This window comes from Rhincodon typus, chromosome 29 (assembly GCF_021869965.1).
Source record: "Rhincodon typus isolate 14 chromosome 29, sRhiTyp1.1, whole genome shotgun sequence".
In the NCBI taxonomy this organism is placed as follows: domain Eukaryota; kingdom Metazoa; phylum Chordata; class Chondrichthyes; order Orectolobiformes; family Rhincodontidae; genus Rhincodon; species Rhincodon typus.
This window is the reverse complement of record NC_063360.1, coordinates 13800416-13819231: the sequence shown is the minus strand read 5'-3', so window position 1 is coordinate 13819231 and position 18816 is coordinate 13800416. Positions and strand designations below refer to the sequence as shown.

Sequence of the window (18816 nt, the reverse complement as noted above, 5' to 3'; positions counted from 1 at the left end):
TTTTGGGTCGAGACCCTTCTTCAGAAATCATTTCTGAAGAAGGGTCTTGACCTGAAACGTCAGCTTGCCTGCTCCTCTGATGCTGCCTGGCCTGCTGTGTTCCTCCAGCTCCACAGTGTGTTATCTCAGACTCCAGCATTGGTAGTTCTTACCATCTTTAAACATGGACTCCCTGCATTATGTTCTTGTATTTGGAGACCATAATGCAATTTACACTAATACTCCTTTTACTTACTCCTCTGCTTGAACTACTGAGCAAACCTGGTTGGACATAGGATACAGCTAACATTGCAATTGTTATTGATTGGGACCTAATTAACATAACTGTATTCAACTAGTATTTTAATTTTATAACTTTTCCATGTTGACAATTCATACTTCTTAATCTGTTTACAGTATGGCATTTAGTGTAACAGAATTGTAAAAGTAAACTCAGTTTATTGTATAGTTGGAAATCAAGTAACTCAATCCGATGTCTAACTTACCTTCTGTGGCCCATTACAATCATGCGCAATCTGTCCCCTAAATCTTGCATCTCGTGGATCTGGACAAATGTTCCTATCCGGTAAATTTCATTCAAGCTTTCAACTGCATCAGATTCATTGCTGTGAGTTTACAGAGAAAAAGATAACTTTGTATTTCTTTGCTTTGTTCTATCCTTGCAGACCAAAAGGTAGCAGAACTTCAAGGTGGTTTCAAAACAAATCATTGGATGTGTCCCATTTTTAAAAGTTACCTTCTCTTCTTCAATTAATACTGATTGCAAGTCAGTTTAAACCAAGAGGTGCAGTCTTACTTAAGTGAAACTGAAGTAGTAATACCTCCCTATTTTTCTTATCAACCTATTGGATATTATTATACACCTCTGGAACAGGTGGGACTTGAACCCAGGCCTCCAGGTCCAGGGGTAGGGACAGTATTACTGCGCCACAACATTTTACTTCACTTTTATGATTTTCTTCCTTCCTTTCTTGAATTAGCTTTTTGGTTGTTTTCCAGCTGTGACTTCAGTAAGCTAGTTGAGTAGAGGAGAACTTTACCTATCGCCCTCAAGAAATATGGCAGAACCAAACTTGCTTCTTAGTCAATAGTTGATAGTCAACATGCAAGCTGGACAGTAAGTGTTAACAAATTTTCAACGACTCCTGTAGAGGTTAGGGAATTGGAGGAAAGGAGAGGCCTGGTTGGTATCAAAACCAATTTCAATCGTGTCCCTAACCTATAGATGGTGAAATTTCTAAAAAGAATCACTATGAAGATCAGGAATGAAAACCTACAATTTATTCCGCAATCTCAACTAAGTCAGTTACTGCAACTCAGCACCAGGACAAGGTATGGGTTCTTTCAACTCATTGGTTACTGGGCCTTTCGGGGAGCCAACAAAGCAGAAAACACAATAAATGAAAAACTGCCATTTATAATATCTATTCTAAAATTCAGTATGCAAGAGGAGCTATAGCCACGTTTAAATAGAAAATAATAGAACAGGAAATGTCTGTTCATTTAAGTTAAAGACATAGATGTCTTTGCACAAGCTAGATTTAAATGGTCATGATCAGATAAAATATCTATTCTTAGGCCAACCAATTTATGACATCACTCCTCAGGATTTAGCATACTAACCTTCTAAGTGCAGATATTTATTGTCCTCTATTGTTGGCTATGATTTATTTTCTCTCTTAGGCCTCTCTAGGAGTCTTGGAATCATAAGCACAGAGATAGGCCACGTTTACACTAACTCTATGGAAGAGCTAATTTAATCCAGTCCTCTATTCTTTTCCCAATAGCCCTACAAGTTTCATCGTTTGTATATTCTAACTATTGTTTAAGCACAACATACATTATACACTGATGCTTCACTAATACACATTCTACAACTCTGATGTGCCATGTAGCATCTATGCAGATTGTTAGATGTTAGTACAAACCACTAAAATCCTAAATATTGCTTACTTGTCATCTTTTTTAAGAAATACTCCTGCATATGGTTGAGCCAAACGCACTTTTCTTCGAAGGAGTTCCATTAACTTTTTGTTCTTTACCTAAACAAAGGGAAAAAATATTCACATTTGTGCAGTCACCAGTTTTGCATTAAACTTTTAGTAGCTAAGATGTGAAATTTAACACCAAAGCAGAATACCAACATGCTTTTCTCATATTCAGTCTTAAAGATTATTCACCACTGTTTATGGAGGATGTACTTGTGTGCACGCATACATGTGGGATGGCTATGTGAGTGCTCAGCACTTTCAAGTAATTCCAGTTAGCAGATCTTCACATCACCCAAGTTGGAAAGCTATTCCCCCACAGGAGTCATCATAATCTGCCCCCGCCACATTTGGAAAGTGAGTAAGATCACACTTGACTGTGGAATGGTGAAAGCAATTAATTCAGCAGAGATGGAACGCAGTACCTATCTAGTTTGTATAACTGAGTACTACAAAGAGTTATGCATTTATCTGCAGAACTACTGTGAATGTATACAAGGTATTTTAAGCCATCAAAAACAGAAATTGCTGTAAAGCTTCTGAGAAAGAGTCACAGGACCCGAAACGTTAACTCTAATTTTTCTTCACAGATGCTGACAGACCTGCTGCATTTTTCGAGCAATTTCTGTTTTGGTTTCTGATTTATGGCGGCCGCAGTTCTTTCAGTTTTTATTTAGTATTCTAAGCTATGGTATACTTAAGAGATTCATTATTAAATTCCAATCAATTTTAATCTTTTTTTCTCAATTTTATGGCCTTGCTTTTAAATGGAAAGCACAATTAACTTTTCATGCTTAGTTGGTATTCTATTTTTGAAGAGGGAATAGAGGAAGAATCATAGAGGATTGTTGATTTTAGATGAGAAAGAAATGTTTTTAGAACAAGATAATTTATCCAATCATAAAATCTATCTGTTCACAAGGTTGACCATAACTCACTTGTAGTCTCAAGGTTCCAGTAAAAGGGTATTAATCAGCAAACAGGAATTTTCCATTGTTTATGCAACCAGACTGGCTGTCCTCTTCTAGTTATCTGACAAACAGCACCAGCAAATAAAAAAAGTATTGGATGAGTCATCTATCCAAAGTGGAAAGTCAGTGGCCTTCAAGGAGATTGGCTCTTCATTTTCAAGAGTATCTACATTTTACTGCTGCTTTAGAATTGTGGACTACCACAGACTATTTTTAACCAAGTAGTGCAGTTTTCTACCAACATATATTTGCATCTGTAACTAGCGATATATCAAATCATTTCTGATCAACTCCCAACTACTCCAATAGGCAATAGCACAACGCTTATAATCATGTCTATTTTGTGTCTCATGAGAATTTTCTTAGTCTGTAAGGCACAGTGTATAGAATTTCTCAAATAAGAATGAAAAGTGCTGGAGAAACACTAAGTCTAGTAGCATCTGTGGAGAGATACAAAGTTGCGAGTCTGATGTTATTCTTCTTCAGAACTGAACAAAGTTGGAGGATTATGGTTTTACGTTGCTAACAAAGTGGAGCAGATGGAACTGATGGTGAGGGTGAACAAAGTAAATGATAAAGGTACTTTTAAAGTAGTAGAGGAGGCATATGGATGTAAATAGGTCCAAATGGATTAGCTTTGCTGAGCACAAACCCAAGCAAACGACCTTGGGGGTGAGTGAAATCAAAAACGGAGGATAGCATTCATGTTCTGAAATTACTCAACGCCATGTTGATTCCTGAAGGCTGTAACGCGCCAAAGCAGAAAATGAGGTGTTTTTCCCTCCAGCTTGCTGGAGTACTGCAGCAGGCCTAAGATAGAATTGTAACCAAGACAGCAACAGGTCAGAAGACAGAGGGAGATGTTGCGCAAAGCAGTCACCCGGCCTGCGTTTGGGCTTGCCAATTTAGAGGTAAGTATAAGGTACATTTGCTACACTTAAGTGGTTAAACGCGTCTAAAATGTATGATATTGAAATTCGTACTCTAGAATAATCAAATTAAAAGTTGTTCTTAAGTCTCAAATTTGCAAATGAAAACTACCTTGGGTAGTTCAAAATAGTTTGGAACGTAATAACTATACATTTTCCCGTTTAAATCCACTCATCCAAATATTTTGTATTTAATATTCCCGTTCGCGCGACGTTTCCCATCCATCAACAACTGTCACATTCTCAAAAATACTCTCCAGAATTCCTACCTCAATTATTTTAATAAATCTGGGGAACACGGGATTCCTAGTGATGGCGATCAAGGGGACATTGGGAAAAACATCCGGCACGATCATCGGGGAGAGCGCAGTCATGGAAGGGGGCATACCCGCAGCCCCTTCCCCACCTCCACCATCCCCGGCCCCGTCTTCCACACCGTCGTCCCCCGAATTAACCGAACCACCACTGCTCTTCTCACTGAAGTCCTGGAAGCTGCAGGTTTGCTGCAATCGGGGGTTAGATTGTGATAGGAGCCCGGATTTCTTGCCATTGCAACATGCTGATCCTGCCACCCTGGTTACCGTTCTGCGCCGGCCGCAGCTCCGCAATCCCTCAAAGGCTACCGAACGGAACCGCTTTATTGAGAAAGTAACACTGGTCTCACTGTTACGCCCGGCTGGAGCAAAACTCGTCACCACATCGAATAGTCGATACCCTGGGCTGCCTCTATTAAACCAGCGAGATATGGAGACAAGTCGCATGTAGGCTGCCATCTTGGTTACTAATCCTAAACTCCCACAATGCCTCTCGGCGACCTCCCTGCTGCACTTCGGAGAGAATCTGTGCCACGCCTTGATTGGCTAAAATAGTTACGGCCATGGATAAAGCATTTTGACTCCCTTCTTCCTGACTCCCCACCTTTATAAAATCTTCCAGAAAACTATCCATTCTTTTCTGAAAGTCAGCTTGAATCTATGCCCACCACAATTCCAAGTAGTTGTTCTCGTCAGACAAGGAAAGTTGATAAGTTGGGGTACTATTCAGCTCTTCCGTTTGGAACAATTGGACATTGGTTGCCCCAGTAGCATCAAACCAATTACATTCAACAAAAGTGTCCATTTTTAAAGGGGCACAAACAAAAAAAAATAAGAAAACAAGACTACAACGAGGATTATTTTTCTGATGTGGAGGTGTCAGTGGTTGGACTAGGGTGGACGAATTCAGAAGTCCCACAACACCAAGTTATAGTCCAACAGGTTTATTTGAAATCACTAGCTTTTGAAGCGCTGTGTCCTTGTCAGGTGAACATGTATCCATATGAACTATACAGTTCTACATTTTTACATGGTAACAAAAAAAGTCATTCCAGCATCACCAAACAAAATCTTTTTGAGCAGCATAAGTAATAAAACCCAAATCATATAAATAAAATAAATGTTAACTAATAATAATGATTCTACATATACTCAGTACACATTCCAGTCCCTTCACTGTTATCTAGTCATAATGATCTCAGGCATTCACTGGGGCACAATTCTTGTGTCATCTGATGCCCCATGATACTTTTTCTATCATGTAACTCAACCCAGTAAATGTCAATGGGTTTTCAATTAGCAGAAGGATCGTAGTCAATTCTGACGTTGCCATTGCATGATTTCCACACGTGCTACATAGCCATAAGGAATAACAAAAACAATATGCATGTATATAAAACATTTGCTAAGGTCAAACATTCCTAGAACTTCAAATGAAGTATGATCAGACAAAAAAATTAAATCAAAGAAAGAAATACCAGGAGGATTGACTGTAAGTGGTCAGTGATGGATACTAAGGAGCATCTTAAAAGAGGCAAGGTAAGTGGAGAGGAATACCCAGAGATTCAGGCTTATAATACTGAAGGAAAATTCTCAGACATTTGACGGGGGAATAGAAAAGCTAGAGAGGTAAGGAAGGATAAATCTGTGAGGGAAGTTGACAACAAAAATGCAAATTTAAAATTTGAGGCAATGGAGAAACATTAAACAAAGTTAGCAACAATGGGGTTATTGGCAAGCAGAACTTGGTGAAATGGAATATGGTAGCAAAATTGAGAATAATCTGAGTTTATGACTAATGGAGGAAAGCAGCTGGCTGGTAAAGCATTGGAATAATCAAATTTGGAGATGACAGAAGGATCCATGAGATTCTTGGGTATAGACATGCTGTTGCAGAATGTTTGCTATGGGCGGTATGTGGAACTATAAACACACCTAAGAGTCAAATATGTTGCTTCCATTGTGAATAATGGAATTCAATTTGTGATAATGCTTTGGGATGGTTGTTGGAATCAATGGGAAGCCAATGTAGCTGTGACAGTTTGTGACCAACTGATCTATATCCTGCTGTATCCTCTGACAATCCTCCTCACTATCCACTACTCCACCAATCTTTGTATCAACTGCAAACTTACTAATTAGATCAGCTACATTTTCCATCAAATCAGTTATGTAGACCACAAATGGCAGAGGTCCCAGCACTGGAACACAGGTACGGCACAGTGCATAGTGGTTAGTATTGCTGTCTCACTGTACCAGGGACTTGGGTTCAATTCCACCCTCGGGCGACCATCTGTGTGGGGTTTGCACATTCTCCCTGTGTCTGTGTGGGTTTCTGAAGGGTGCTCCAGTTTCCTCCTACAGTCCAAAGATGTGCAGTTAGGTGGATTGGCCAGGCTAAATTGCCCATAGTGTTCAGGGGTGTGTAAGTTAGGTGGATTAGACATGGGAAATGCAGGGTTACAGGGAAAGGGTAGGGGGATGAGTCTGAGTGAGATGCTTTTCAGACAAGTGGTGTGGACTTGTTGAACCAAATGGTCTGTTTCCACACTGTAGGGATTCTATGATCCCTGGTCATCCAATGTTCACATAACTTGCCATACATATCCTTTATTCTTGCAGGAATGTGCCACTCCTGAACTCTTATCAACTGCCATTTGATGTGGATTTACCCTCAAACAGCTGCCTCCAATCAAAATTCTCCAATTCATGCCTAATATTATTGTAGTTCACCTTCCCCCAGTTTAACACCTTCACCCGAGGACTGCTGTTATCCCTATCCATGACTATCTCAAAACCCACGGTATTACAGTCATTACTCCCGACATGCTGCCCCACTGAAACTGCACTCACCTGGCCAGGCTCATTCCCAAAACCAGGTCCAATATAACCCCTTTCCTGGTTGGACTGTTTACATACCGTGTTAAGAAACCCTCCTGAATGGTCTTTACAAATTCTGTCCCATTCAAGTTCCTGGCACAAAGTGAGTCCTAGTCAATACAGGGGAAGTTAAAATCACCCATCATAACAACGCTGCTGTTTTTACATCTTTCCCAAATCTGTCTACATACCATCTCCTCTATCTTCTGCTGGATGTTGGGAGGCCTGTGGTGTACCCTCAGCATTGTGATTTCACCTGTCCAATTCCTGAGTTCTACCCATATTGCCTCACTGCATGAGTCCTCTGATATATCCTCCCTCGGTACAGCTGTGAGATACTCCCTTACCAGTAATGCAACTCCCCCACCCCTTTTTATCACACATGAAAGATCTAAATCCTGGAACATTCAGCTGCCAACCCCTCTGGGCTGCTTACCTAAGAATAGATACACTTGTTCTAAAGGAAGTGCAACAAAGGTTCAAGAGTCTGATTCCTGGGATGAAAGGATTGTTCTGTAACGAAAGATTAATAGACTAAATTTATACTCCTTTGAGCTGAGAAGAATAAGAGGTGATTTCCGTGAAATGTAAAAATTCTTCAGAGGATTGACAAGCAGATGCTGAAAATTTTCCTTGACCAATGACTCTAGAATGGTCAGTCTGAGATGAGGGATTAACATTTAGGATTGAGATGAGGAGAAATATCTGTTCTAAATTGTAAATCTGCAATTCTCTATTGCAGAGGAATATGGATGCCCAGTGAGCATATTCAAAACAGAAATTGAGGGATTTTTGGATAATAAGTCAAAGAATAGGTGCATCACATGGGAGGGGAATGCTTAAGTAGGTGGTCTTACTGAATGACTAAGGAGGTTCATGTGCCGAGGCAAATGTAAGTAACATCTGGCCCTATGATCATCTCAATGCTTTTTTTTAATAGAGAATTTTTGTCAAAAACTGTAAGGATGGAAAAAGGGGAAAATTCATCCCAACCCAGTATTAAGTACTCACTTCATTATCCCTGATTGCCATTTCCTTTGTGTCAAACTATCCATACCTATTCTTAGCGAACTTTGGTTAATATTCTTTTGCTTAGATGTACACTCTCCCCCACCCACTCCCTCTATCCTCCTCCGCCTTTTGGATGGGTTTCAGCACGAGCACAGGCAGTTGGACGGAGTAGTTAAGGCGCCTCACGCGCTGGCTCTCGAGCGGGACCGTTGCTTTGAAAGGGACCAATTGGAGCTACAGTTAAAGGTGGGACCAAGGTGGAGAGTAGTGCGAGAAAAAGCGAAATTGGCCGTTGCAGATATAAAATCAATTTGTTCGCCTCGGAAATTATTGAACACAATATTATGACGTTAACTCTTGTGTTTTTATTGAAGATTCTGTGTTTTGTCTATTATACACTGGCGCAAGACTGTAGGTATGTGGGCATAATTGCCGTAATGTACTTTTGAAATGTTACTGATGGATCTATTACCAATTCAATAGGTTTTAACTGAGCCGCGAGTGAAGAGACGTCAGAGATAGTAAGAACTGCCGATGCAGGAGCCTGAGATAATACCGTGTGGAGCGGGAGGAACACAGCAGGCCAGGCAGCATCAGAGGAGCAGGAAAGCTGACGTTTGGGGTCGGGACCCCTCTTCAATTGGGGGGGGGAGGGGAAGGGGGCTCTTAAATAAATAGGAGGGGGTTGGGTTGGAGAAGGTAGGTGGGATGGTGATAGCAGGTAGGTAGTGGTGGGGATTGGTCAGTGAGGTGGGAGGAATGGATAGGTGGGAGAGAAGACGGACAGGTCAAGGAGGTGGGGATGAGAGGGAGGGTTGGTCTTGGGATGAGACCGGGTTTGGGGAGATTTTGAAGCTAGTAAAGTCCACTTTGAGACCATTGGTTTGTAGGCTTCCAAGGCGGAATATGAGGTGCTGCTCCTCCAGTTTCCGGGTGGCGCTGTTGTGACACTTGAGGAGACCCAGGATGGACACGTCATCCAGGGAGTGGGAGGGGGAGTTGTGGCTCGCGACTGGTAGGTGTTGCTGTTTGTCGCGAACCGAACATAGGTGCTCGACAAAGTGGTCTCCGAGCATCTGCTTGGTCTCACCGATGTAGAGAAGGCTACATCGGGAACAGCAGATACAATAGACCACATTAGTGGATTTGCAGGTGAACATCTGTATGATGTTGAAGGTTATTTTTGGGGCCTGGGATGGAGGTGAGGGAAGAGTGAAGGGGCAGGTATAGCGCCTCCTGAGGTTGCAGGGAAAGCTGCCGGGGGTGTTGGGGCTACTGGGGAGTGTGGAGCGGATGAGAGAGTTGCAGAGAGAGTGGTCCCTCCAGAAGGCAAATAAGGGTGGGGAGGGAAATATAGCCTTTGTAGTGGGGTCAGATTGCAGGTAGCGGAAGTGGCGGAGAATGATGCTTTGAATCCGGAGGTTAATGGGGTGAAACGTGAGGACAAGGGGAATTCTGTCTTTGTTTTTATTGCGGAGAGGGGGTGTGAGGGCTGAGGTGCGGGAAACGCAAGAGATGCGGTCGAGGGTGTTTTCGACCACTGAAGGGGGAAGTTGCGGTCCTTGAAATATGAGGATATCTGGAATGTTCAGGAGTGAAACGCCTCATCTTGGGAGCAGATGCGGCAGAGGCGGAGGAATTGGGAGTGGGGGATCGCATTCTGACAGGTAGGTGGGTGAGAGGAGGTGTAGTCAAGGTAGCTGTGGGAGTCGGTGGGCTTGAAATAGATATCAGTTTTGAGATGGTCACTAGAGACGGAGACAGAGAGGTCCAGGAAGGAGAGAGAGGTATCAGAGATGGTCCAGGTGAACTTGAGGTTGGGGTGAAAGGTGTTAGTAAAGTTGTCAGATTGCTCGATCTGAGGAAGTTATTTAACATTAGACATGATCATTGTCTGGCATTTGTGTGGTGCAAATGCTACTTGCCACTTGTCAGCCCAAGCTGGATATTGTCCAGATCTTGTTGCATTTAAACTTTATGGAGTAGTTATAATAGGGAACTTCGATTACCCAAATATTGACTTGGATACTGTTGGTATAATGAGTAGCAATGTTCAAGTGTTCCTCGATTGCTTCCTACAGCAGTATGTGTTCAGTCCAACAAGAAGCGATGCACTGTTGGACTTGGTTCTTTGAAACAACATGGGCCAAATGGATTAAGTGTCAATGGGCAATATCCAGGTGACAGTGATCTGTGATCTGTTCAGTTATCAATTGTTAGCGTTCAAGATGACAGCACAGAATGAAGTCAGATAATCCAGAGCAAGAAAAGTCAATTGGCAGAGAGCTGACTTCAGTGGAGCAAGAACAGATCTGGGCAGTATAGACTGTTTAGATACAGTTTATCGGGCCAGCTGCAAGGAAATGTTTCAGGTACAGATACCGCTGTATATTCCGTCAAACAGGAAACGTGGGACAAACAAATCCAGAGCCTACTGGATGACACAGGAGCTAGAAATTAAAGAAGTAAGTGCTCATGACAGAAGTTGGGTAGATATCTCAATTGAGAACCAAGAGCAATACAGAAAGTTCAGAGAGGTGTTGGAGAAGCAAAGAGAAATTATGAGAAAAGATCGACAACCAACATAAAGGGAGTCCCAAAAGTCATCTTTAAGCAGGTAAATAGTAGGAGTGATGTAAGCTGAAATCTCTGTCACTAGAATGGTTCAAAATTAAAGAATTGTTGGATAGACTGTTGGTACTTAAGGTTCACAAGGCATCATGATCAGATGAGATGGTCCAATGATAGTGAAAGTGGAATTTACAGGGGCACGACTCAAATCTTTCAATCCTCCCTAGAATAAGGAGAGTTGGAAACATTAAGGCCTTGTTCAAGAAAGATTGTAAGGAAAAGTCCAGCAATCACAGGCCAGTCAGTTTAACTTCAGGGATGGGGAAGCTTTTAGAAGCTACTATTTAAGATAGAATTAGTAGTCACATGGATAAAGGTGAGTTGGTTAGGAAGACTTTCAGCATGGTTTTCTGAACGGGAAATCATGCTTGACTAATCTGCTGGAATTTGTTTGATGTAGCAGAAAAGCTTGATCAGGGTATTGCAGTTGATGTAGGGTTAATTGAATTCTCAGAAGATACTTGATACAGTACTGTATAAGTATTAGGCGAGTGAGGAAAGAAGAATGGAAGAAAGTAGGATGATTGATAGGAAATAGAAAGTAATGTTCATAGAGACATACAGTATGGAAACAGGCCCTTCGGTTGTCCATACATACCCGTTTTCCCAAACTAAATTAGTCCCATTTGCCTGCATTTGACTCATGCACCTCTAAATCTTGCCTATTCACGTACCTGTTTAAATGTCTTCTAAATGTTGTAACTGTACCTGCATTTACCACTTCCTCTGGCAGTTCATTCTACATACAAACCAAACTTGTGTGAACAAGTTGCCTGTCAAGCCCCTTCTTAAATCTTTCTCCTCTCATCTTAAAATTATGCCTTCTAGTTTTGAATTCCCCAACCCTAGGGAAAAGATGTTTGCTAGTCATCTTATCTATGCCCCCTCATGATTTTATAAATCTCTAAAAGGTCACCCCTCAGCCTCCTATGCTCCAGTGAAAAAAGAATTCTGCACCATCTCCAATTTAATAACATCCTTCCTAAAGTAGGGTGACCAGAAATGTTCACAGTACTCTAGAAGAGGCCATACCTATGTCCTATACAAACTCAACATGACATCCCAACTCCTTAACCCAATGGTCTGAGCAATGGAGGCAAGCGTGTCAAATGCCTTCTTTACCACTGGTCTACCTGTGATGCAATCTTCAATGAACTGTGGACCTGAACCTCTAAATCTCTCTGTTCTGCAACAGGTAGAATAGAATAGTTATTTATTTTCACTTTTTTTTTTAATAAAAACAAAATGAGAAGTGTTTGTCTCAATACCACAGCACCTATATTAATAGCAGAAGATATCTATTAACAGATAAGAAAAGATTAAAAATAGACAAAGTCCATCATAGTTCAAAGAAGAGGAAGAAAGTAAAGAAAAATGCATGGAGTGGATAAACCCTGGGTGCAGGAGCCCGGTAAGGCAGATGAACTTACTACATGGCTGGGAATGTGGGACAAGGATATCATAGATATTACAGAAACATGTCCGGGGGATGGAAGGACTGGCAGCTTAGTGTTCCAGGGTATAGATGCGATATGAAGGACAGAAAGGGAGGCAGGGGAGGAGTTGGAGTGATGTTTTTGTTTAGGGATAACATTACAGCTGTATATAGGGAGAATGCCCTGGGAGATTGTCCAGTGAAATTATATGGGTGAAACTGAGAAATAAGAAAGGGATGATCACCTTGTTGGGATTGTATTTTGGCCTCCCAATAGTCAGCAGAAAATTGAGAAGAAAATATACAAGGAGATCTTGGACATCTGTAAGAATAATAAAGTTGTGATGGTAGGGGATTTTAACTTTCCAAACATAGACTAGGACTGTCATAGTGTTAAGGACTTGGATGGGAAGGAATTTAAGTGCGTAGAAGAAAACTTTCTTATTCAATATACGGATGTACTTACTAGAGAAGGAGCAATACATGACCTTCATTTGGGAAATAAGGCAGGGTAAGTGATTGAGGTGTCAGTGGGGAGAAGTTTGGGGCAAGTGATCATAGATATATTAGTTTTAAAATAGATATGGAAAAGGATAAATCTGATCAAAAAGTTAGAGTTCTAAATGGAAGAAAGGTCAATTTTGATGGTATTAGACTGGAACTTTGAAAAGTTGATGGGGAGGTTATTTGCAGGTAAAGGGACAGTTGGGAAGTGGGAGGCCTTTAAAAATGAGGTAACAAGAGTTCAGGGACAGTACATTCCTGTTAATGTGAAAGACAAGGCTGGTAGGCATAGGGAATACTGGATGACTAGAGAAATTGAGGCTCTGGTCAAGAAAAAGAAGAGGGAATATACCAGGTATAGACAGCTGTGATCGAGTGAATCCGTGGAGTACAAGGGCAACAGAATATACTTAAGAGGGGAGAAAAGGGGACATGAGATAGCTTTGGCAAATAGTAAAGGAGAATCCAAAGAGATTCAATAAGTACATTAATGGAAAAAGAGTAATTAGGGAGAGAATAGGAGCTGTTAAAGATCAACGTGGCCATCTATGTGCAACATCAGGAGATACTAAACAAATATTTCATGTCAGTATTTACTGTGGATCAATGGATATTTTTCAGGCTGGAGGAAGGTTTATAGTGGAGTTCTCCAGGGATCGGTATTGGGACCCTTGCTTTTCATAGAATCATAGAACCCCTACAGTGTGGAAACAGGCCCTTTGGCCCAACAAGTCCACACCGACCCACAAAGCATGCCACCCAGACTCAGCCAACCTAATCTACACATCGCTGAACACTATGGGCAATTTAGCATGGCCAATCCACCTCGCCTGCACATCTTTGGACTGTGGGAGGAAACTGGAGCACCCAGAGGAAACCCACACAGACACTGGGAGAATGTGCAAACTCCACACTGACAATTACCCGAGGGTGGAATCGAACCCGGGACCCTGGCACTGTGAGGCAGCGGTGCTAACCACTGAGCCACCGTGCCGCCCCCTGATGCATATTAGTGATGTAGGTGTGCAGGGAACAATTTCAAAGTTTGCAGATGCCACACAACTTGGAATAATTGTAAACTATGAGGACGACAGTGCAGAATTTCAAATAGATGTAAAGAAGGTGGAATGGGTGGATAGGCGACAGATGAGGCTCAATGCAGAGAAGTGTTCGGTGATGCATTTTGATAGGAAGAACATTGAAAGACAATATAAAATAGGGGATATGCATCTAAAGGGAGTACAAGAGCAGAGGGACTTGGGTGTATTGTGCATGGATCATTGATGGCAGGGTAGGTGGAGACAGCAGTTAATAAAGCATATAGTGTCCTTGGTTTTATTAACTGGGAGCATACAGTAGAAGAGCAAAGAAGTGATGTTGAACCATCTAATCCACTTGTTAGATGTCAATTGGAGTATTGTCAGGTGTGGGTACAATCTTGTAGCAAGGATGTGAATGCACAGGTCAGAGTGCAGAAATGATTTACAATAATATTTCCAGGCATGAGGAACTTCAATAACGAGAATAGATTGAAGAAGTTGAGACTTTCTTTGGAAAAAAGAAGGCTAAGATCAGACAGAGACTTTCAAAGTCATAGGCTGGTTAATGATCGTGGAGAAACTGTTCCTGCCTGTAAAAGGAACAAGAACCAGAAAACATAGCTTTAAAGTGATTTACAAAAGGAGAAAATGTCATGTGAGACAAGGTTTTTTTCACATAGTGAGCAGTGATGAAATGTGCCTTTGTAAGAGGGATTTGTTCTGACCTGCTTCTTTTGAAAAGAGCTGTTATAAATGTGGTGCTGAGGTGTCTATTCCATTGGAAAGCTAAGTAAATACCTTTGGGTTTTAAAAAATTTGACAAAAGAAGCATGTGTAGTCTGAGTCAGGCCCAACAGACCCAGGGTTTAGTTTTGCTTTCAGTTGCTGAATCTGTATTTTTAGAGTTGAAGCTGCTAGATACAGCTCTCTCTCTCTCTCTGCTGCTGTAAAAAGCTTAAAGTCTCTCTCTCCTACTTGACTGTTTCTTTCAGTATTTTGTTCTGTTGGCTTAAAGTGAGAAGATTACCGGTGAGAATAACATTGTTTTGCTGAATTTGCCTTTGCCAAGGATGTGTTTATGGGATGCCGCTATATTGGAACAGTTGATGAGTAGTAGTTAAATGGTATATCATTTTAAGTATTTTGATAGAGTTAAAGTTATGCCAATTCCTTTTTTATTGTATTTTAATTGTGGTGTATGAATTAAATGTGTTTTGCTTAAAGCCTAGTAGTTTGACGAATTGAACAACATCTAGAATGCTGGAACACTTGCTCTTAAATAAAAGTTAGGATCTAGGCTATCTCCATAATAGAGTAGTTAGGATGTGGAAAGCATCTTAAGTGTTTGTATTTAAATTTTGAAATATGTTGTGTATAAATGGTTATGGGTTTTATGATTTCTTAACAGTGAGGAGAAACTTGCTTATTCTTTGAATTTTGAAGATCATGAGATTCCAGCAAGTCAGGTAGGCAAATTTTTGGGTAACTTCTTATGCTTATTAAAATGAGTGAGTTTACTCCTGGGGAACGGAGCTCTTCATAATAAAGATATCTAGTGTCAATATTAACTACTTCTAGATGAGGTGATGCCTGTCCAGTTAGAGTAAAATTCATTGTGTTCTGCCACAACAGACTGACTCTGTTCACAATGTGGAAGCAATCACCTATAAAATGCTCAGAGATAGTAGGAACTGCAGATGCTGGAGAATCCGAGACAACAAGGTGCAAGGCTGGATGAACACAGCAGGCCAAGCAGCATCATAGGAGCAGAGAGGCTGACGTTTCGGGCCTAGACCCTTCTGTTTACTGCTCCCCTTGTAATCCCTAACGGTTTCTTTTTATATATTGTTGTGCGCTTCCCTTTGGTCATACAATTATTTCATGACTTATCTACTTCATAGTCTCTATCAGACATAAGGTTATATCTAGCCACTTCTTTGCTTCTCTTCCTACCTTCAAGTCTTCCAACACTGCTACCTTCACTAGCTGTTCCTAAATAAAAAAAAGTCCAGAACTCATTGACAGTTTTCTCAAAATCCAAGTTGCTTAGCCTTTGACCCTTCATTCTTACCAATGCTTAGCAGTTGGTGATTTGTTAAGCCCACTCTCATACCCATTAATGATGATGTTACCCACAGCAAAACATTTCTCCTCTCCCAGCCTAGTTGATCGTAGAGTCAGACAACAAAGAAACAGACCATTCAGCCCAACTCATTCATGCCAACCAGGTTTCCTAAACTGAACTAGTCCCATTTGGCCCATATCCCTCTAAAATCTTCCTATCCATGTACCTGTCCATATTCCTTTTAAATGTTGTAATTGTACTCACCTGTACCACTTCCTCTGGCAGCTCTTTCCATATATGCAACACCCTCTGTGTGGAAAAAGTTACTCCTCAGGTCCCTTTTAAATCTTTCCTTCTCATCTTATACCTGTGCCTTCTAGTTGTGGACACCCCAATAATGGGGAAAAGATCTTGGCTATTCACCTTATCTGTGCCCCTCATGATTTTATAAACCTCCATAAAAGTCACCCCTCGGCTCCAGGGGGAAATAAGTCCCAGACTATCAAGCCTCTCCTTATAACTCAAACCTTCCAAACTTGGTAACGTCCTTGTAAATCTTTTTTGCACCCTTTCCAATTTAATAATATCTTTCCTACAGCAGGGTGACCAGATTGGTAAGGTCACATTTGGAGTACTGCGTACAATGTCTTGAATAGCCAAAACATGATGTCCAAACTCCTGTACTCCATGCTCTGACCAATGAAGGCAAGCATACCAAACACCACCTTCACCACTACCTGCGACACCACTTTCAAGGAGCGACGTACCTGTACCCCTTGGTTGCTGTTCGGCAACACTCCCCAGGGCCCTACCATTAACTGTATAAGCCTTGTCCTCGTTTGCCTTACCAAAATACAACACCTTGCATTTATCTAAATTAAACCCCATCTGCCATTTGTTGGGCCACTGGCCCGGTTGACCAAGATCCCCCATTGTACTCTTAGATAACCTTCTTCACTTACCACTGTACACCAATTTTGGTGTTATCCCGCAAACTTACTAACCATGCCTCCTGTGTTCTAATCCATATTGTTGATTATAAATGACGAACAGCAGTGGACCCAGCACCGATCCTTGCAGCACACTACTGGTCACAGGCCTCCAGTCTGAGCAACAACCCTCTACTGCCACCTTCTGTCTCCTACCATCAAGTCAATTTCGTATTCACTGTCATTCAATCGAGCCTATATCTGACACAGAACTGGTCATGTTGTCCGTCACTTGATCCACCTGTACCATACGAAGAGCTAACATCTACTAAAATTATAAATGTTCCATGATTGTCCTGGAAATAAGCTTGTGAAATATCAACTAATTCAGTACATGAAAGGAGATTTGGACCTGGCAGATTGGAATAACAGTAAATAAGTTATGCCTTCAAAAATGAGGTGCTATGCCTACTATACAACTGAACTATGAGTGGGAAGGAATGGAGGACATCCAAGTTTAGAGGTACCTAGCTAAATTGGAAATATGGAAACATAAATGAATCAGAACAATGATGTATCCACTAAGGACCTAGGTATGTTCATACAGAAATCTTTCAAAGTTCCAGTTAAGAAGTTGAAAAGGCTGTTTTTGAAATAATAAAAAGCAAATATGTCCTAACCTAGGAAATCCAATTGGAAAGGAACATCACTTATTTTTGAACACCAAAATAGAGCCATTACTCATTGGCGTACATAGGCTAGGTTTTTGAGAAGATTTGTAGCTCGGGTTGTTGATGCAGTTGTTGACTTGCTTGCCGAGCTGGTAAGTTTGTTCGCAGTCGTTTTGTCACCATATTGGGAAACATCATCACTCTACCTCCGGTGAAGCATTGTGTTCTGTCCCACCTCCTGTTTACATGTCTCGGTTTGCTGGGGTAGGTGGCATCACTTCCGGATTTGTTTCTTAGTGGTTAGTATATGGGGTCCAGCTCTACATGTTTGTTAATGGAGTTCTGGTTTGACTTCCAGGCCTCCAGGAATTCTCGTTTCTCGTGAGTGTCTTTAGTTGTCTTGTTCTAGGATGGCCACGTTGTCCTAGTGAAATTGGTGCCCCTCTTTGTCCATATGTATTGAAATGAGTGATAGTTGGTCATATCTCTTGGTAGCTAGTTGGTGTTGATGAATCCTATGGCTAATTTCCTTCCAGTTTGCCCTATGTAATGTTTTTGGCAGTCTTTGCATGGTATCTTGTAAATAATATTGGTTTTGTTAATTGTGGTTGTCGGATTCTTTATTTTCATCAGTAGCTGTTGTAATGTAGCTGTCGGTTTGTGGGTACCATGATTCCTAGGGGGTGGAGTAATCTGATGGTCATTTCAGACATGTCCTTTAATATGTGGCAGGGCGACTAGTGTCTCTGGATGTGTTGCATCTTCCTGTTGTGGTCTGTTTGTGTAGGAGCCCCATGATTGGACGTAGAGTGCCAGGTTTTGGGGGAGGGGGTGTGCAGGGATAGGCCAGGCTCAGGAACCCTGCACTTGGGTGTGGGGGGTTGCAGGATGGGAGTCCTACACTTTGGCACACAGGGCTAGGGACAGGTTCACCAGCACCACGTGGGGGTGACACAGGCATAGCCACAAGGGCACTTTCACACCAGGGGAAGGACTAGAGTGGAACTTTGACATCATAGTTAATGCGACTGTCCCAGGGGTGTGAGGGCCTGCATCTGGAGTTCACCTTGAGGTATTTAGTTTTACGATGCACCTTCCTTCCAGTCATCTGTGTCCCCCCCCGCCCCCCCACCCCTTCCAGAAGCCATGAGGCTCAGGCTGCACTTGTGGGATCTGGGTGTTACCTTTTGAGGGAGTGAGATTGGTGGTGTCACCAATAATCACTGGTGTAGCATTGGAAGCCTCAGAGGTAGGGCATATTAGGAAGAATTGCCCTACCTCTAAGGCTTCCAATGCTACACCAGGGGAGACACTGCACTCTGTCCGCTGATGAGAAGGCGTGGTTGGCAGCCCCCTCATGGAGCATGGTAAAAACCCCCTCCGTCACCTCTCCTAGGCCAAGCCGATTAAAAACAGCACCAGAAGCAGCAGACGTGTCAGTGGCTGTT

General features: G+C 41.8%; 1 protein-coding gene across 2 annotated transcripts in view; it reads right to left on the bottom strand.

Moving 5' to 3' along the window:
• Positions 1-4697, bottom strand: part of lonp1 (lon peptidase 1, mitochondrial) — a 39258-nt gene extending 34561 nt beyond the window's left edge. The window contains exons 1-3 of one of the 2 annotated variants that reach the window (XM_020515597.2): positions 4158-4697; positions 1954-2042; positions 486-605 (exon numbers count right to left, since the gene is read on the bottom strand). In XM_020515597.2, the coding sequence (XP_020371186.1) occupies positions 486-605; positions 1954-2042; positions 4158-4661 (713 nt within the window). In that variant the 5' untranslated portion in view covers positions 4662-4697. Of the gene's footprint in view, positions 1-485; positions 606-1953; positions 2043-2926; positions 2951-4157 lie in introns of those variants that run through there. The other variant, XM_048614284.1, reaches the window with a different exon arrangement.
• Between the last annotated feature and the right edge of the window lie 14119 nt (positions 4698-18816).